This window comes from Perca fluviatilis, chromosome 12 (genome assembly GCF_010015445.1).
Source record: "Perca fluviatilis chromosome 12, GENO_Pfluv_1.0, whole genome shotgun sequence".
In the NCBI taxonomy this organism is placed as follows: domain Eukaryota; kingdom Metazoa; phylum Chordata; class Actinopteri; order Perciformes; family Percidae; genus Perca; species Perca fluviatilis.
Genome location: NC_053123.1, coordinates 12,003,503 through 12,024,047, shown reverse-complemented (window position 1 = coordinate 12,024,047; position 20,545 = coordinate 12,003,503). Strand labels below are relative to the sequence as shown.

General features: G+C 41.0%; 2 protein-coding genes across 3 annotated transcripts; one reads left to right on the top strand and one right to left on the bottom strand.

Annotated features, from left to right (window-relative positions):
- The first annotated feature begins 546 nt into the window (after positions 1-546).
- LOC120569817 (TSC22 domain family protein 1-like) lies at positions 547-9,275 on the top strand. Of its 2 annotated transcripts, none has more exons than XM_039817933.1 (3): positions 547-907; positions 5,678-5,729; positions 7,547-9,275. In XM_039817933.1, the coding sequence occupies exons 1-3, from the start codon at positions 798-800 to the stop codon at positions 7,814-7,816; spliced, it is 432 nt and encodes a 143-aa protein (XP_039673867.1). In that variant the 5' UTR covers positions 547-797; the 3' UTR covers positions 7,817-9,275. The 2 variants fall into 2 exon arrangements, with proteins under 2 accessions (XP_039673867.1, XP_039673866.1); XM_039817932.1 differs by lacking the exon at positions 547-907 and adding an exon at positions 4,894-5,259.
- Positions 9,276-11,310: 2,035 nt separating this feature from the next.
- serp2 (stress-associated endoplasmic reticulum protein family member 2) lies at positions 11,311-16,391 on the bottom strand. The gene is made up of 3 exons (XM_039817233.1): positions 16,211-16,391; positions 12,666-12,738; positions 11,311-11,396 (listed from the first exon to the last, which is right to left on the bottom strand). Exons 1-3 carry the CDS (start codon positions 16,292-16,294, stop codon positions 11,356-11,358), a joined length of 198 nt encoding a protein of 65 aa, XP_039673167.1. The 5' UTR covers positions 16,295-16,391; the 3' UTR covers positions 11,311-11,355.
- Positions 16,392-20,545: the final 4,154 nt, after the last annotated feature.

Below are 20,545 nucleotides of genomic sequence, written 5' to 3'. Positions count from 1 at the left end.
TACAGAGTGTGCAGAAAAAAAAAAAATCATGATTCATTTTTTTAAACTGCCAACTAAACCAACAAGTGAAAGTGTCAGGGCTGCTTTTGCAGTTTCGACGAGATGACCAAAATCCCAGATGACTTTGACCTCTCAGTGGTTCTGACAACCTTTTTATGTGACAAGAAAAATATGTAGTCTTATTTGTAATCTCTGTCACCCTTGACTTTTGGGACAATCTGTACGGTCAAGTCCCTCATACATCACATCTGAACCGTGGCAGTGGACGTTTAGCTATTTATGTTGCATGTTCAGTACATCTACATTCCTGTGGTCTCATTATTCTAAAGAGACCCATAATTGCACGTTGCTCAGTAAAAAAAGAGGGCTGCTGAAGGGATGTCCACAGTTTTGTTGTACATCCGTGTCTCAGGCTATAGAGGGCAGAGGGCTTATGGTGTAGGAGCTGGGAAATCAGTGGGCCACATGCTAATCTCTGTTGATGGTTTATGTAACTCCCAGTGTCACATGATCACACGTCACCACCCGCCCAGCTACTGTCTGTACTCAGTAATTCACTCACTAGTCAGCCATTCAAACACAAATGGATGACATAGACAGAGGAAAAATGTGGAGCACACATATACATAGTCATCATAACCTGGCACGCTGCCTTTGATTCCCTATGCAGCTGCACATACGAATGCATCTGTAGGGCGCGACCCAGATCCGTTCTGCTAAATTTTAAGAAGGAGCGAGGAGTGTCAGAAAACCCAAAACAAAGAAGCTCGGGAGCCTCTTGTTACTTTGGAGTGTACATGATCCTGCTGACGGGCGGCTCCATGAGAGTGCGGGGAGTACAAGAGCAGGGCCATGACGAGATGGCAATGAAGCTTTTGTTCTGGGAGCTGGAGCAGCATCTCAAAAGGTAAATAAAGACATGGAATCCCCAGGGAGTCAGTACAGTGTGGCCAATCACAACAGTAGCTGCACACAAAGGGCTGCATGGCTATATTGTCCTTTCCCCTTCAGTCATTCGTGGCTTCAGGGGCAGCGGTAACACAGAGGTATACTTAAAGCAGATACCATAAACGGGTTTGCTGGGTACTCATATCTATAGTAAAGCTATTGGAGGGTGCGTTAATGTATAGTGAACTATAGAAAACTGTGGAAACGTAGATGGCATACAGCAGTGGTATACATGTGTGCCATTTAGTAATATCTCCAGGGGACCGTAAGTAATTAAAACCCACAGCGTGTTTCTTTTTATGTCACTGAGTTTCTTGCCATATTCTGCTTTTTTGTAACAGCTCTGTTGCCATCATGTTTGTCCCTCTGGTCCATCATTTCACATCAAGTCCTCCTTGCTTCTGCAACAGTATAGCAACACAAATGCCACAAGACAATTGTTTTGTGAGTCTTAACGTCTGCAGTGTTGCAGCACTCACACTTTTTGTATTGTTTGCATTTTTGTATATTTTGTTTTGTAAAAGAAACTGCACTGAAAGCTGGAAATTGACATGTGGCGATACATAGTTACTAGTTTGTCATGTACAGCTGGCTGTACATGCTCATTTGTTCTATGAGACTACATTATATTAAGGTGTTTCTAATCTGTATGTAAGGTTATTTGATAATATTACACTTGATAATATTCTTATATACTTCTTATATTTAAGATTTAAGATAGACTTTGTTCCCACACTGGGGAAATTCCTGTGCTACTATACTCTTATATATGTTACAGATTCTCAATTTATTTTTATTTATAGTAAAAAAATGTATACGTTTGATCAATTTTGTACAGATGTAGTGCATCTTTGTTTTTGGAAAAACATGTGTCCTATGTATTTATAATGAACAACAGTACTAAGTGACCTCGAACAATGGTTTGCATACAGTTTGGGTTATTCCTCACTTAAGTTGCATTTAGTAGGTCACTGGGCAGTTGTTTTTCAGCAAAGAAGCAAGGCCATACAGTACATCAAGTGCATGTACCAATAAAGCAGTATTTTTGTGATGTTGGCATCTTCACCAAGCATCATATCGTCTATAACAGGTCAACTCCGCTGGTGGAAACTAGACATAGTGATATTGCAGTAGAATTTTAAATAATGTTTATTGGTTATGAAGGAAAAAAATGAATGAATGTGTTCATTTCTTACCTGGAAGGAATGAATCAGTTTAAATAGTAACTTACATCCAGTTGTTTTGCTAGTGTGTTTAAAGCATCTCATCCTTGGCATGTGACCTATTAAGTGAATTTTCTTGGAACAGCATGTAATTTTTCTCGTGTGTGTGTGTGTGTGTGTGTGTGTGTGTGTGTGTGTGTGTGTGTGTGTGTGTGTGAGACCCTGTTAGTCGTGGGTGTTACTCCTCAAGAGCCGCAGTTGTACTGGATATTTTGGTCTGGATAATTAACTAAACCCTTCCTTCAGTCAAAGATGAGACCGGAACAGATAAGTGTGGCTTAGAGCATCTTATTAAGCTATTTGGCTTCTTATGAAGTGCTAAAGTGTTTGACTGGGATCAGAGGTGAGCATCAGCTGACATCAGTACAAGTATTCAGAGGCTGTCTTCCTGGTACTTGTGCTTAATAAGCCAGGACTGTGCTGTGATACCCAAATTAGCTAAAGCCCACTTTTTAAAGGTGACTACTGACTTTTAAATCACTTGGAAACTCAAGACTGTGCTCTGTGTTTTCAGGATATGTCTCTGCCCCCTCTCCCACTTTCTTGTCTCCGTACTACTTCTAGATACCTCCAGTATCTTCTGTGGATCTTACTATGCTGTATTGTGACCTCCCCTCCATTTTTCCCTCATGTTTGCTCAATGCCACACCAGACCTTATTTTTAATTTTATTGGCTTAACATTTGGCTTTTGTCAGTGTTTCAAAGATTTAACACATTTCTTAATTGGTTGACCTTTTCTTAATTGATAATTATGTGAGAAAAATAATGAAAGCTTTATAAATACAGGTTTCTGTATTTGTTTTTCTTATGCTGAGGTGTGTGTGTGTGTGTGTGTGTGTGTGTGTGTGTGTGTGTGTGTGTGTGTGTGTGTGTGTGTGTGTGTGTGTGTGTGTGTGTGTGTGTGTGTGTGTGTGTGTGTGTGTGTGTGTGTGAGATTTTGGGTGTACATGGAATGTGTCGGAGTGGCCTTTTAGACTGTGTAGGGAGGTGTGTGGGAGGGGGTCTTATTTAGAGGATGTTTGAGGTGGGAATTTCTGTGTGGAGTAGTTGTTTTAGGTGTCTCTGTCTGGCCAAGATACTCCCCACTGTAAAGGCATTTTTGGGTGTGTGCTAATGCTGTTTGAGTCAGATTGACCTTGTTAATTTCCCATGCATAACATTGTCTGAAAGACATTTGACAGATGTGTAATATCCCAATAAAATAAGTCATACAGTATCTTGAAAAAACAGCTGCGGTCTGCAGGAGTTTAAAATTGCATAAGACATGTTTTAATCAAGTCAGTGACAGTCCAGGCATTGCTTGAAAATATGCATCCAATATGCCTTGGTGCTACAGTGGAGTATGGTGGTGATTTTAAAGAGACTTCAGATACAGTATTAGGGGACCACTAAGGTTTATATAAAAGCATCCAAAGAGCACCAGTCATGGGACCTTTTAACTTTTATTCTGTGAAAAATGTCTTGGTGTGTCAATTAATACCTCAAATAGCATTTTAAATGTGTAATATTGGTCAGATATTTAAGGTAGCCAATGGGATTTGATTGACAAAAACTTATTTTTGATTCTGACAGAAGTTAAACCAGTTGGGATATCTTGTTAGTATATTTTCACCATTTGGACTGTATTCATCTACTGTGCACACAATGTTTTTAAATATGTCACCCTTTGCACCTTCCAATAGTCTCCGGTTTAACACTTGACAGCCTGAACACCTAGTTTTTGCCCCTTGTGCTATAAGTAAGACTTGATTATTTGAAAAGAAAATGTAAATGTTGGAGGCTTGTTTTGCCAGGCTTTCTTGATGATGTGGCTCAGCACCACAGTTCTGCAGTGCTGTACAAGGCCACATGGGGGCAACATATGTATAGTCCTGATAGCACTCCATGGATGTCCAAAGCAATTTGATTGAACAACTGCCCATGGTTTATTTCTATCTGATTATTATCCTCTGGACATACAGCTTGCGTTACTATAGATAGTATGGATAATGTTGATTATTTCATGCAATGTGCTGAAAAATATGGTGTGTCACATTTTTGTTGTGGGTGGTGTCTAATGCTGGTATAATTGTTTTTGACATACGGTTAGGGTAACCATAGCCTCTGTATACTACTTTAAGGGCTATAGTATAAAAATGCTGTGGTAAGCAAATTTTAACATCCCTGAAATTGAGGTAAATGATGCAACAACAACAAAAAAACATAATAGTGCATTTAATAAAGACCAAAACCTCCAAAATAGTTTATATTTATTAACATTCTGGAGACGAATAGCTGACTCCACATATCGTTTTTGTATGAGTCACTATAAAACCAAATAATTAGCCGAGGGATTCCCTGTTACTGGTCCCCAGGGATGAAAACCACTTCGTCGTCGTATTATGGAGATTAAAAACATGATCGCATCTCTAAGGTTAAGATTGGGTAAATTCCTGTTTTTAATAATGTCCAAGGCAGCACTAGTGGCGGGCACATTCACATTTGAACAGAGGCTGATTTTAATGTGCAATTACATTTTTGGGCTGTAATTCAACCGCCCAAAAATCCAGCCTTTCCCCTGACTGTTTTTCAGTACTACCGCTCTTTCTTCTTCCTTTCCCTATCCGGTTTTCCCCGGTTCCATCCACCTACTTCTTGTTCTTGGAATATATTATGCAAAAAAACGTGTCAGCTGAGCGGCAGGTGGGGGCGTTCCTGAATAGATTATTCAAACGGCCTCTCTCTCGACCAATCAGGGCCCGGCCTCTCAGCGCGTCGCTGTATAAATTATGCGGGCTTGTCCAGAGCTGCAGATTTCTGTGTAGAGACGAGATGAGCTGACCTTGGATTGTATTCGTACCGCTACGTTCGGTGCACGAGCTTTAACGGACAGAATATAGAATAGCGCGTGTGGATGTGCTTTGCGGCGCTGGTCGCGTGGAGGTCGAGTCGGGACACTGGGCCGTTCGTCAACGGACTGTAAAACATGAGCAGCATGAATACGCCGTGCTACACCGTGGCTATGGATCTAGGCGTCTGCCAGCTGAGACATTTCTCCATATCGTTTCTGTCGTCTTTATTGAGCGCAGATGTGAAGCTCGACAACAGGTAAACGCCGTGTGCTCCATAGGAGCTCTGTCCTTTTTTTTTCTTCAACAGTTCCATGCACAGCCGCCTCTGTATTCAGGGCTCAGCTCCCTTCACCAGTAATGTCACCGCTGTGTGATGGAGGTAGTGCTCAGTCGATGGATGCTACAGTATCGTTACACTCAGAGGCCACACGGCCATAAACGCTTTCCAGGAAAGGGCATGAGGAATTGTTCCACAGCAAAACCAGGCCATATATATATATATATATATATATATATTATAGAAATTTCCAGAGGCTTCCTGTAACGACCCACATTTCTAGAAAGACAAGAGGCTGGTTCTCCGTAGGCTGCGGCTCCCCATCGTTTTGTACCAAGGTTACAGAGCAGATTGGTTTAAAATGTTTTATTAATAACTCTTTTCTTCTCTTTTGCAGTTCGTCAGGAGCCAGCGTTGTGGCCATAGACAACAAGATTGAACAAGCAATGGTGAGTTTTCAACTTGTTTCTTTTCTTTACACTGTGGGAAATGTCGACTACAAGAATGCCTTTTAATCCATTTTTGTTTGTTTGAAAGATAGGATTTAATAAGGAAACATTCTGGGAATATTGGGATGAAGTAACTTAACATTGCACTTGCATTCCGTTGCATGCTCTTGTCTGCGTAGTTAATACATGTGCGGGACATGGACAACTGTGTGTGTGTGTGTGTGTGTGTGTGTGTGTGTGTGTGTGTGTGTGTGTGTGTGTGTGTGTGTGTGTGTGTGTGTGTGTGTGTGTGTGTGTGTGCATTCGCATTTAAAGTGGCAATCCTTAAGTATCCAGTCCTGGTTGATTTGGAATTTGAGTGAAAACAATGGAATTGTGCTGAGAGTTTAGCATTCTCGAGCATAGAAATAGAATGAGTCTCATGGCCTGGAGTCTTGTTGTTGAAACATGAGCTTCAAGTTTTCAGAATGGTGTGCATAGTTTCGTGTGTGTGTGTGTGTGTGTGTGTGTGTGTGTACAATAGAAAAACCCTGTAACAACAGCTTTTTTTCCCGGGAAATGCCACGCCAGACACCCAGTTTGTAATACTGCAATTATATAAATATTGTAATCTTCAGCAGGCCATATGCTCTATCATTGTGATAGATAGTAATTTAACCATATGATTTAACAGACAGTTATTTAAATGAAAATCTTCGAGATTACGGTTTTTAATCTCTGGCAACAAACGTTAAACACGACTTTTATGAGGCTTACTGTGTAGTAAAATTAATCTTACTTGGTGTTCTCGTCACTTCAGAAATAACTAATTATGATGGGGCCAAAATACTGTTTAAATGCTAATGTAATGGTGTATGTAGCGTCCTATACTCAGTATAGTAACGGTAGCTACCTCAAACTAACCGCTGTAACCAGTTTGAGACATCGTCACGATCGTGTTAAGTATTTTTTTGTATCTCTCTTTTTTTCCTAATGCATACATTTGTCGGATCAGTAGTGGTATTACATTATAATTCACAGCCACTTTCCCATAAAATGAAACTGAGTTTTATTTTCTGTTTCAGTCTGTCTGTTGTTGTCGCTGCAGCTCTGTTGCTAGGCAAACTGGAAGGCTCTCAGCCTGGTTATAAATATCTCGGCCTTTGATTGGCCCACACTTAAATGTGGGCAGGGTTAATGCTGTGGCACCCTGGGAATTCTCACATTTTCTCTTTATCATCAATTTTTATTATTATCACCAGCTTAGATTTAATATTGCAGCACTTTTAAATATCTGTTCCCACTTATGTCATTATGCATGTTTAGTTTGTATGCATATTTAGTGACATATTCCAATAGTGGACATTCACATATTATTATAATAATAATAATAATAATAATAATAATAATAATAGTCTGTATTCTTATAAATGTTTTTTTCCCTGCTGTATGACATGTTGTGACAGTTTGTTTATTTTCATTAGCGTTATTCTTTCATTTACATTGGGGGGGAATAGTTGTAATAGATTACAAAGCCAGGGAGTGCAACACATTTTGAGAAACGGCTTATCCATATCACTACAAAATCTCTGAGCAGCAATGTTTATAAAATCTTTTATATCCACCCCGGATAAGCCCAACATGTGTTGTTGTCAAATTTAATGCGTCTTAAACGTATATTTTAATATTTGATGTCAGAAATTGAATATACAATAAATAAACAAACAAATACAATACATCTGAAACAAAGACTGGGCAATAGATTAGTGCCTGACTTTTCTTTCATGCAAATTTGTCGATATATTCCAGTCTTAAAGCCATCTCTCTGTCTGTCTCAGGACCTCGTGAAGAGCCACCTGATGTATGCCGTGCGTGAGGAGGTGGAGGTCCTAAAGGAGCAGATCAAGGAACTGATTGACCGCAACTCTCAGTTGGAGCAGGAGAACACCCTGTTGAAGACACTGGCCAGCCCAGAGCAGATGGCCCAGTTCCAGGCCCAGGTTCAGACCGGCTCCCCGCCTGCTCCTTCAACATCTGCCACACCGGGACCCCCAAGCACCGCTGCACTTGCTCAGCCCCCCTCGCACAGCTCTGGCCCGTCGGCGTAGCCTGGTCTGCACTGACTGACTGACTTACTGACCGTTTTTTTTCCAGTTCTGCTACAGCAGCAGAGCTAAACCTTGCCTTCTACAGCAGGAGGTTACGCTGTTAAGACAAGAATTTGCACATATTTATCTCTCAGAAGGATGCAGCCAGCGGGACGTGCGGTGCTTTACAGCACGGTGGTGGAGGGGGGGACGATCTTGAGATGCTTTGTGGGATTTGGGGGTTGGTTTCAGAGAAGAGAATTGAATCATCGAACATTTGCCAAATAACCCTTGGACATATCAACTAGAATGTCTAACCAAGAAGAAACAAAACAGCTTATCAGTGGCGACAATATACTTAGCTATAGATACAAAAAATCAAAAAAAATCACTGTGCCTGTGTCTGGATTTTAGGCGATGTCAATTTTAGAAGGCGATGGAAGAGTAGGAGGGTGGAGGATTGTATTAGTTGTTACCTTTTTTTTTTTTTTTTGCTGAATGATGTAAATAAAAGTGGTTCTCTCTCAAGGCTAGATCCTAAAGTTACAAGCGGAGAGATTTGAGAGAGACTAAAAGCCTTCTTAGAGTGACAAATGAAGAATGTGAGCAATTATTATGACGGAGTCCCCATCTGGAATGGGGGAGTCGGGGGGAGGGCGTGGGAGGGTATTTTGAACAACACTGAGCATTGATGACGTTTCTTCAACTGTGGGTTGGTGGGGATGAACAAACCGTGGTTTCTTATGGAGATGATGATATTCTATTTCAGTATTTCACTTTCAAGCTCCTCGTTTTGCCCTGGACAAAGCTCATCGTTGCTGTTTTCTCAACCCTGCAGTGGCATGTCATTTAAACCTTATTTGACAGGGTTGAGATATTGGGCTAAGCTGCATTTTCTTTTTTTTCCTAAAAGTTTGATGGGCAGAAGATGATGTATATTTCTGTATAGTGTAAGTACCATGTAAAATAGTGAGGAGGAGAACAGAGGCTATCTTGGTCACACAGATTGAAAGCGGGTGAGCGATGAACGTGCTGGTCTTGCCCAGTCTGTGTCGTCTATTTTTAATGCTGTATTTTCAAGACTGTGGATGGACAGGAGTTTAGGTAATTTAACTGACAACACACAGCCAACCATACTGTCCATATCCCTTACTGCAACTAAAGAAACTCTTACTGTAAAATCATTTTCACTTTGCTATTTTTATTTCTGGAGTATTGCACCTTTTTTTTTTTTTTTTTTTTTTTGACCGTGAAATACTTTTTGGATGAACAATATCTTAAAACTCAACATAAAAAGAAAACTACAAATACAAACTGTAAGAGATGTTTTTTTTTTTTTTTCATCCTATGTATCAGTTGTATGCTCATGTTCTGTGCATGTTTCTGCAAAGACCGGTTGAGATATTGTAACATACATACCACAATTGCACTTGACAGCTGCACTTCACAACTTTCAATAAACGTGCTTAAGGAAGAATAACCACCTGGTCACCATCTCTTTCTTATTCTCTCTGGCTGCTGAGCTCAGTCAGTCTGGTGGATGCGACCGTGCAAATGTGCACCAAGCCTCCCAAGTGCTGACAGGCAGTTTGTCTCTGTGAGAATCCAGTCATGTGTGGAGTCCTAATGCTTCGTACATGCATGGCATGTAGTTGATTGTCCTCTGCTTCAGGGTGTTACTGAACCTGTCTACTATGTTGTTGAATCCTCTTGTTAGCAGTGAGGTTAAAGCCACAGCCAAGTGGTGTTCAGGTTGAAGCTTCTACAAGATGATGAAGTTCATAGATTCATTTTAAGGTTCAACTACAAACAAAATCAATTGGTAATGCTTAAATTCCTTATCATTTCCTTGGAAGTTTCTATGTAATTTTGCACCACTTAAATTCAGACAATATAAACTGTTTGCAATAATGTGTCTACGACACAAGCATACAATATAACATATATGGAGAATCTAACTTTAAAAGACAAAGCTATAACTTTTCAGTGTTCCATGAAGGCTATGAGAGATCCTGTATCCAAACTATAGTTGATAGTACTTTTTCATGAGTGACCGTGATGTACATGCCTCAAATGTTGTATAAAGCATTTATCTCCATCCCTTAGTTTTCTTAGTCACTTACATGAAAGACTATCCAAGACATCCTGATGCTGCTACATATAGTAATATGTTGTAGCAGAACTGTTCATTTAGGCTTAGGTAAAGTTGCTAAAAAGTTATATTTCACCAATACTGCAAAAAACTAATAACACCCAACTTTTAGTCAAACAACTTCTACATGAATTGATCATTTATTTACAGTGGTGCTCATAATTTTATGAACCCATGCTAAAGTTGACTAAAAAGAGGAATAAAAAAAATCATCTTTTGGAAATTGATCTTAATGCCTTAATTAAAAAAAATAGGAAAAATCCAACCTTTTAAGGACACCAATTTTCTTTGTGAATGAATAATGTATTGTAAATAAATTAATGTTCTTCCATAAAATACAAGGGGCATAAGTATAGACACCCCTATGTTAAATTCCCATAGAGGCAGGCCGATTTTTATTGTAAAAGGCCAGTTATTTCATGGATCCAGGATACTATGCATCCTGATAAAGTTCTCTCTGGTTTGATTAGCATTGAGAGATGATCTTATGGAAAGTACCCCATGCCAATCTCTAGGTATGGTGAAGGGTATGTGATATTTTAATTCCAAAGGCCAAGAGAACTTTATCAGGATGCATAGTATCCTGGATCCATGAAATAACTGGCCTTTTACAATAAAAATCGGCCTGCCTCTATGGGAATTTAACATACAGTAGGGGTGTCTATACTTATGCCCCCTGTATGTTAAGGTTAGAACATTTATTTATTTACGATATATTATTCATTCACAAAGAAAATTGGTGTCCTTAAAGGTTGGATTTTTCCTCATTTTTATAATTAAGGCATTACAATCAATTTCCAAAAGATGATTTTTTTATTCCTCTTTTTAGTCAACTTTAGCATGGGTTCATAAACTTATGAGCACCACTGCATTTGTGTGTGTGTGTGTGTGTGTGTGCGTGCGCATGTGTGATTACAAATCAGAAGTAAAACTGGGGTGCTTCCTAAATGTTTGACATTTATTTGAAAAAAGATTCTTCTCACATAACACAGACGAATACTTGAACAGACAGATATGGCACATTGTCAGCAGGAATCACTGGCCGCACACGCTCTCACATCAGCAGTCACAACTTCAAACACACACACACACACACACACCGGTGCCAAGTGAGTAATGAGACACACACATGTTCTCCAGCCGGCGTGGTTTTAGACTGTCAATAGAAAAGCTGTCTGTACCACAGACTGCAACACTGTAAACACTGATCGAGGGCAGGCAGATGTCCCCAGGAGGGGTTGGTGGAGGCAGTGGTTGGGGAAGCTTCTCTCTCTGAGGTCTGCTAGATCCGAAGCTTTGGCGTCAGTCTCTGGGCCTCTGGGAACGGGGGTCAGGGGTGTGCAGGTGCGGGCTAGCCAGGCTCAGTGAAGGCATGAGGGGGGACAGGAGTCCGGACGCTTCTTCTGCATCACATCCCCATTCGGATGCTCTGGATGATCTGAAATATGGCTGAGAGCACAACCAAAACACAGAAACAAAGCTGTCACAACCAGCACGTCCATAGGCCTTTTTCAAGTTCTTTAACATGTCACAGTAGGACAGCACAGGTGTAAATAATATGTTATGAAATGAATGATGGCTGAACTCCCATTTCAAGGTCAAGGTAAACTTTATTATTCCACAAGGGGAAATTCATGTGGTCATTCATTACACGCCCTTGTCACAACATATGCTCTAAACATATACACACCACAGACAAGCTAATAAACATGTATAGAGAAAGGAATAACAATACTAGAGAAATGACAAAAATCAACAATGACAATACAAAAAATCAACAATACTACAGAAATGACAAAGACAATCCGACATCTGACGTTTACGAAACATAAAAAATTGTACCATACCAACCATTGTAATTTTACCATCCAGTTAAAGTGCCAGTGCGGGATTGTGCTTGGTCATTATACAATCTGATCGCTGTAGGCACAAATGGTTCATTGTACCTTTCTGTTCTAATTCTCTGCTGTAAAATAAAAATGTTGCTTCTCATAAATGTATGATGAAGAGGCTGAGTGGGGTCATTAAGGATTTGGTCTTTTTTAGGGCTGCCGACACCTGGTCAAGTCCAATGATCTTACTGGCCATCTTGATCATGCGCTGCAGTCTCTTTTGGTCCTTAACATGCATGTTGCCAAACACACAGATAAGGCCAAAGGACAGAACACTCTGGAGGATACTTTTATAAAACATTACAAGAATGTGTCTGTCTAATCTAAAAGTGTGTAGTTTCCTAAGGGAAAACATCCACTGGTGCATTTTCTTAGTTTTGTTCAGTGCACATTCATTAAAAGTTAGTTTAGAGTCAATTTCAACTCCCAAATATGTGTAGGTTGAGACCCTCTCTACTAGTTCACCATTGATCTTAGAAGGGGGGAGGGGCTATTATTCTATTTTTGCTAAAATCTATGACCATCTCTTTTGTTTTCTTCACATTGATTTCAAGAAAATTATCAGAACACCACTGAGTGAAACCCTGTAATTCCCTCTGGAATCCATTCACAGAAGAAATGTCAGACTTAGCTGCATCAATGTCAGGGTCCTGGTATTGTCATGGCTTACTTGGAGACTACTATCTTTACTACCATGTTATTTTAAACCACCAGCATATTAGCTACATTATCTACTTAACTACTATATTAGCGTAATCAACCACCATATTAACTATGTTACTTTATTATCAACAAAGGCAAACACAGGTATGTAAAAGGTGCATACCTGATCCACACACAACAAATACAAAGAGGGCAAGCAGCCAGGGACCCACAGGATACTTCTCCTCTTGTGGTCGCTATGGGAAAGACACACACACAGATATAGTACATTAGCATTGCTGCTACAACAGAAATGTGACAGATGCCGCAGAGCAAAAGTAAAACGGCTGTGAGCGTGGATAGATTTACAAAGAGGTTTCCCATTTCCACCCACTGCTCAGGTTGCTGCTGTTGTTCCTGCTTTTTGCTTGGTCACTCTTTCACCTCAGACCTGCCACCACAGATTATCTTGTTTGCGGTGTTGCTCGCCAAAATGTCCACAATAACAACGCTGTGGTTGCACTGAACAAAACCCCAAGTGTCTAATTATATGCTAAAAGGTGCTGAGTTAGCTGGGGTTCTTTTTTTTTCTTCAAATTGTGGCTCATGTGGAAAAGAGGAGCAGAACAGAATGAGTCAGTCAGTCTAGACTGATTTAGGGAGAGCCCATCAGCTTCCCACCAGATGATATCATCTGTTTGGACATACAGTACATGCTGCTGGTGAGGGAAGTTGTTACAGTCAGGGATGGTCTCAATGATGCTGGAGGAAGTGGAAAACAGGGCCTGAGCAGCGTCTGTGTCAGTGTGTGATCTTTAAGCTACTGTTTAAACTATATTTAGTGACACAGGAAGGGGAGGATAATACATTGTCAGATTGTCAGATTGGGATTGTTGGGTTGTTAGTGAGAGTTTCAAAGGAATGAGCCTCTTAAAGTCCCCCTTCATCAATACTCTTGAGTAAAAACCACCAAGTTAAAGTGATGGTTCGGAGTAATTCACCCTAGGGTCCTTTGCACCATGATGAAATGATACCAAACGTCTACAAGTAGTACAAATAGGTTATGCTCTCATAAAACGATGGATTGGAAAGTTTTTAAGTACACCAGAAGTTTATGTAAATAACACTTGCCTGCTGGCTTCTGCTCTCTGCTGTTGTTGTTGCTACAGTCAAGAGCTATAGCGGCGCCTACAAATTACAACACCGAAAGAGATGCAACAAAAATATTTATTAATTTAACTCTTTTTTTTAAGTAAGTGCTGTAGTATAACTAGCAGGAGACAAGTAATAATTGAGGTAAGTTTGGAGACATTACCTTATTTAATCATTGAATTAATAAATATTTTTGTTGTAACTCTTTTCGGTGTAGTAATTTGTAGACGGCCCTAAGCACTCGTCTAACTGCAGGTAGCAGCAGCAGCAGCAACAGAGAGCAGAAGAGAGCAGGCAAGTGTTCATAAACTTCTGGTGTACTTACAAACTTTCCAATCCATCGTTTTATGAGAGCATAACCTATTTGTACTACTTGTAGACGTTTGGTATCATTTCGGGCATTATTAGTGGGGTAACTTACAAGATACAAACGTGGGTCCATTAGCCCCTGCGCTAAGCTATTCAGCTGATAACGCTACTCTAGCTAACTCTCCCAATGTTCGACCCAGGTGAAAAAAGCTTCTGGGGGGTGTTTGGCTCGAGGTCATGGTGAAAAGGACCCCAGGGTGAATTACTCCGAACCATCACTTTAACTGCTTACACTATGAGTTAAAGGTCCCATGACATGGTGCTCTTTGGATGCTTTTATATAGACCTTAGTGGTCCCCTAATACTGTATCTGAAGTCTCTTTCCCAAAATTCAGCCTTTGTGTGTGTGCCACAATGAGCTTTCCTTAGGATATGCCATTTCTGTGTGTGTGTGTGTTGAGGAGGAGAGAGGGGGTGTGGCCTTGACCAACTGCCACTTTGCTTGTTTGAAAGCAATGATGTCTCTCTCTCATGGGTGGGCCAAATTCTCTGGGCGGGCAAAGCAGAGAAAGGGGAGGTAATCTTGCTTCTTATGACCTCATAAGGAGGAGATTCCAGATCGGCCCATCTGAGCTTTCATTTTCTCAAAGGCAGAGCAGGATACCCAGGGCTCGGTTTACACCTATCACCATTTCTAGCCACTGGGGGACCATAGGAAGGCTGGGGGAACCCATATTAATGGTAAAAAACCTCATAAAGTGACATTTTCATGCCATGGGACCTTTAATTATGGTAGGCTATGTCTAAATAAACAAACACCCTTCAATAAAAAAAAATAAATAAATATACTGTCTACAGAAAATACATTCCCTTTCTTCTAATGATGAAATATAGCAGAGAGGATGGGTGGAAAAGTGTTTTTTAGTCACATATTACTAAGAATTGCAAGATTTTACAATTCTTGCAATTGATTTCTTGCAAAGATTTTAAAGTGGAAACATTTTTAATAACAGATTCAGAAGGAAGATGGCTCATATTCTATAGAGAGATAAATGGGAAAAAAAATATCCGATGCTCTGGAGCTTTTGATTGTATCACACAGTCCTCCTCAGCCTTCCTTTGTTGAGCTACTAAATGGACCTATTACAGTCAACTGCTCTTTCCAAGGTCAAGAATGAACTTTCAATGTCAACGTTTCAGCCCACATGGATGAGAGGTCATCCATCAACTAGCTTCGCTACCTTCTTCGTTGCTCTGCCTGGTTGTAGAGCTATCCTTTTGCGTGCAGTGGGAATTTGAAAGACAGCCGTTTATCCCGCCCCTCGGATTGAGCCCTGCCAATGGTGAGTTCCCAGACCCAACATCTTGATGTGGGTCTGGCTTGTCAGGCTACGAAGTTGCAGCTAATAAATCCAAACTTCTAATGCTGTATTATGGCTCATAAGCCTGCTTGTGATAATGTTGTTCTTGATTAATGAATTGCTTGTTATATTACAAGTTACTATTAGTCTATTACAAACAAATTACCATCATCAGTTTTTTCAGAGCTCAAGTTTTTGTGTTCAACAAAAATCAAAAAAGGTACTCAATTTGCAGTTGTTTACTATAGCCTTTACATTGCAATTTGGCATTTATTCAATACATCGAGCAGGAGCACTGGTTTCAACTATTTTCCAGCCGATATCATACCCCCTGCTCATCTTTTATTCTCACTATTCTACTCCAAACAAGTCCAGATACACTGCTGAGGGCGGTAAAGCGCAGAGTGAATCCAGTGTGAATAAATTACATTTTAATGAAAGAGCTCAGCTTGGTGGGTCATAATGTATAGGCTACTGAATATATCAAAGAGGAGGTGGCACCTCTGAGGTAAAATTGAACTTGGTTATTTCTCTCTCTCTCTGTGTGTGTGTGTGTGTGTGTGTGTGTGTGTGTGTGTGTGTGTGTGTGTGTGTGTGTGTGTGTGTGTGTGTGTGTGTGTGTGTGAGAGAGAGTGTGTGGCAATGGTTAAATCAAACCTCCAGAGAAGAGGTACTCCTGTATGACATAGACTCGAGGCTATGTGTGATAAGCAGGAAACACTTAACGGCCAGCTGGCATCATCATCATCATCATCATCATCATCATCATCATCATCATCATCATCATCATCATCATCATCACCATCATCATCATCACCACCATCATGCTGCTGTATTCATACCGGAGTGAACGTCACCTATCTGGGCTAATGTCATGCTGGCATCTCGCTGTCAGTTAACGGCTCACCAGCGTCTTGGCTACGTTTCCTCTCTGCGTGATGTTCTTGCTGTGTTTCTCGTTGGCCATGCGGATCCTCTGTTTAGCCACCATCTTCCGGAACGATTATAAATACCCGGGAGAAATTAGTCTGCTTTATTTTCTGAAGCTGCAGGCTGTCGACAGCACCCCTGCATCAAGCTAGGAGATCTCTGACACCACCACCACCGGATATTTGATGCCTTTTCTTTCAAAATACGAGCATGGAATATTAGTGGACGATGTTACCATTTCAAGAGAAGGCACTGAGAGACATTTTATTTGACAAATTACAGAAAGCGGATTTGTATTCGCCACGTTATTTGATCGTATTTTCCAAATTCTGAAAACAACTTAAATGTAAAGCGTCTGTATAAACTTTTATTATGAAGGGTATCACAGGAACTTACATGCTTAATTTTAGCTTTCTTCACGCGGCTCCCCTTTGCACCTGGCAGATATGAGCGCGATGCCAGGGGCGCGCTCCTCTAATCGATAATGGATTTTTATTGACAACTTTCGGGAAAAGAATAAAAGAATAAAGTATGATACGTCTATTCTGTCACTATTATATGTTTTACAAAGTAAACCAACAGACAGAGAGGAACTCTGGGAAAATGTTTACTGGTGCATATTTGTCTCAGGCTTTAAGCTATATTGCTGTCTTGTATTTATTTATATATTTATTTATTGCATATCACATTTCTGTCATACAGGCTAAAAACAGGGGTGAAAAAGAAAAAGACAAAGACAGGAAATCTAAATATTCTCCAAAGTGATAGTACATGAAGTTAGGCTTCATTGCAGGGCTGTTGTATTAGACTGCATTGGTTTGAGGTATGGTGTACTTAATAAACTGGAGTGTATTTGGCATCATGGGTTGTTTTCTTTTTTACTGCCTACTTATTCTCTAGAGCTTTGGCTACAATAATATTCTTCCGAAAGAACATTCTGGTGCATATTGTTAATGACACAAAGTGATTAGAGTTAATGAATTATTCCAACCCATATTTGCAGTAATTCCACACTATAGGATGCACACACAATCAGGGGCCCTTTTCACTCCAACAGACTGCAGCCTCTAGGCACCTTAAATTATACCCTTTGTATCTATTAATACATGGGTGCAATAACAGCCTGCTGGCAAGATCTTTTTTAAAGCGCCCATATTATACTCATTTTCAGGTTCATAATTGTATTTTAAGGTTGTACCAGAATAGGTTTACATGGTTTAATTTTCAAAAAACACCATATTTTTGTTGTACTGCACAGCTCTCTCCAGAGGCGCGGGAAGTCATTTCCAGCAGGGGGTGCGGGGTGCTGGCGGGGGGGTGCGCAGAACAACTCTACCTCTGCCTCCCCACCCCACCACCTCCATGAAGTAGGCTACATACTGCTATATACTGCACAGCGAAATATATAGGCACTAAATCACATGCCAATCACTACTGGTCAAAAGATTCCTTTGCAGCGGCCCGGTTTAAATCCGACCTGCGGCCCTTTGCTGCGTGTCATTCCCTCTCTCTCTCCCCGTTCCTGTCTATCCACTGTCACTATCGAATAAAAAATAATAAAAAGATGAATGACTAGTCCAGCTGAGCAGGCGTCAAGTATGCCTTTCCAGTTCAATAAACCAAGTACTGCCATCTGACTCACACATCACAAGACAGTGTTACAATTAATTAAATCATACCAAAGCGTTGTATGGCTCAAGACTATGGCGATATAGTATTCACTATAAATCACCCAAGCAGAAAGCACAATAGTAATTCTGAAACGTGATTGACTGAAGATACAACAATGCCATCACACAACACAGCTGAGTGAAGGTTGTTAAATAACAGTCACTTAGTCAGCTGCTACTTCACAAACTGCAAAAGCCAACATATAGGCTACTGCACTTGACCACTAAGTCTCACACAGGCCTATAGCAGCATCACAAAATTATGATGCAATACGTCTGATATGCATGGCTTTTCAATAAACTAAACTAAATATGTACATTATCTGGTCACACGGTCACAACAGATTATATTAACCTACTCAATTTACAGATAGCATAATAGCTCTTACCTTTAGAAGTTCTAATTTCTTGTCTTTTTCTTTGCAAAGTCGCAGATCAAATCCTCAAAGTCCAGCTCCCTCAGCAGCTCGCTAAACCCTACTACAGATGCGCTGCTGTGTGTTGGTAACTTTACAGGCAACGCAACAAATGTCTCCGGTGGACAGTGAATATAGAATCCACTCCCGTGGTACCGTTTCACCGTGGTGAAGGTGTCGGGTCAGTGCCTCGTTAGTGAGAGAGCGGGTCTTTCTGCCGCCAGCCTCGTCCCCCCTCCGAGATGCTGGACATTTAGCCGCCCGATTCTGAAAGGCTGATATCCCTCTGGGTATAACTTCCTCCCGGACGGTCTCTGTAATCGGTCCCCGTAGTGCAGGGTCTTCAGAGATGATGGTACCTGAGGGGCCATTACCTTTGTCTTTTTCCACAACAACTTCGCTGAAGTTAACGTTAGCTACCGTTAGCTGTGGCAGATTGTAGCTGGTAGAAGGCAGCGATTCTTCCAAGCTAACGTTGGCTAGCTCCTCGACATCCTCCTCTTCGTCATCCCAGCTCTTTTTAAAAAGCTATTTATTCGCGGGACATTTTTTATAGCAGCCGCTTCTTTCTCTCCCTTTTCCACACTTTCACTCGCTGATACAACCCAATCTGACCGGGGATCAGTTACAAATTAATTCCACTCTTTCAATCTCAACTCGTTCTTAGAAAACTGATCTTGATTCAGTGCGATGTAAACAACCTGCTCTATGCCCACCCACCTTTATCTTTAGCCAATCTACACAGTGCATGCGGCCTTCTCCCAATCATTACATTAAACAACTTTTATTTTATTCTGATTGGATAATTATCACCATAATGATTAATGCCCATTGGGTAATACGGGCTTGATCGCAGTTTGCCAACAAGGGGTGCTGCCGCCAACAAGGGGTGCTGCCGCACCCCCAGCACCCCTACTTCCCGCGCCTATGGCTCTCTCTCACTGCTGCAGATCCTCTTTTCACCTGGTTTCTGTTTTGGCTACAGAGTGAGACCTCTTTTCTTCTTCTTCTTCTGTACTATCTTTGATTGCACTCGCACATGCTCAGTAGCTCAGATGTAGATCATGTCAGCTAGCTAGCTCCATAGAAGTAAAAGACAGGCTGTTTCTCCAACTTCAGTCAGTTACAAGGCAGGATTAGCTGGGAGACTTCTAAATGAGGGCGCACATGTAAGTAGTTCTTTTGTAGATTATGGTGAACTTGTGTGTGTTGTAGCAGTGCTTTGCTATTGAGAACGAGGTACCATGCTAGTGTTAGCATTAGCGTTAGCATGCTAACGCTAACGCTAACGCTACGAGCTAACGGTTGCGGTTAGCCAGCTCATTTCGGATTGTGACGTCACAGTCCGAGCCGATTTTGAACAGCTCACCAGGAGACTGAAGGCAGGACACATTCAGAAACCGTATCTCACTCAAAACAGCATGGATGGATTTTTTTCAAAGTTTGTATGTGTGTGGAAGCACCAGAGACACAAAAGAACAGCCCAAATACCAGAAAAAGTGTTTTTTTCATAATATGGGCACTTTAAGGTCAGCTAAGTCTGGCCACGTTATTGTCATAAATGAAAACAAACAGGATCAATATGAATTCTAAGCTCAGGCTAACGACTCAGCTTTATGACGAATCAGTTACAGCTGACTTACATCATTCACTCCATCTAACAAGACAAGCTAGTTTGCTGCTCAGAGAGAAATGAGGCCTGATAAAGAGAGAGAGAGAGAGAGAGAGAGAGAGAGAGAGAGAGAGAGAGAGCAGATGTTGCCTAGCAACTGCATCAAAGGGTTTGCTTGGGAAGGGACACACAAAGTCCACCAGCGGAGAGAAGAAGAGTCGGTCGAATAGTCTATACAGCTGACTCATAATTAAAGGACAAATCCGGCGCAAAATGAACCTAGGGCTTAATTACATATGTGCACCGAGTCGACCGTTCTCTGGGATCTGTTTTTGTGCTAATCGAATGTGACCAGTTTCATCGCAAACCGCTAATTAGCTTATAACACTTGTCGTCGGGGCAGAGGGTAAAGTAGCAGTCACGACCAGTCGAACGCCGTGCTTGAGCTATGTTACTGGTTGCACGGCGTTCGTGGTTCGACTGGTCGTGACTGCTTTCCCAAGATGGCGCCTGCCCGTATACATGAACGGTACTGTCTTTCTAAACTATCTTTTTAATAAACTGTCTGTACACTTCAAAGTTCTCAATGCTTCAGTTTAGGGACCCTATTATAC

What these genes read in the sequence shown, in the direction of transcription:
- serp2 (XM_039817233.1), bottom strand. Translation starts at nt 16,294, where the DNA reads ATGGTGGCTAAACAGAGGATCCGCATGGCCAACGAGAAACACAGCAAG. An exon ending in GAAACGTAGCCAAGACGCTG is followed by an intron (nt 12,739 to 16,210) that starts GTGAGCCGTTAA and finishes TCTTTCCCATAG; the next exon opens with CGACCACAAGAGGAGAAGTA. An exon ending in ATTTGTTGTGTGTGGATCAG is followed by an intron (nt 11,397 to 12,665) that starts GTATGCACCTTT and finishes TTGTGCTCTCAG; the next exon opens with CCATATTTCAGATCATCCAG.
- LOC120569817 (XM_039817932.1), top strand. Translation starts at nt 5,138, where the DNA reads ATGAGCAGCATGAATACGCCGTGCTACACCGTGGCTATGGATCTAGGC. An exon ending in GATGTGAAGCTCGACAACAG is followed by an intron (nt 5,260 to 5,677) that starts GTAAACGCCGTG and finishes TCTCTTTTGCAG; the next exon opens with TTCGTCAGGAGCCAGCGTTG. An exon ending in ACAAGATTGAACAAGCAATG is followed by an intron (nt 5,730 to 7,546) that starts GTGAGTTTTCAA and finishes TGTCTGTCTCAG; the next exon opens with GACCTCGTGAAGAGCCACCT.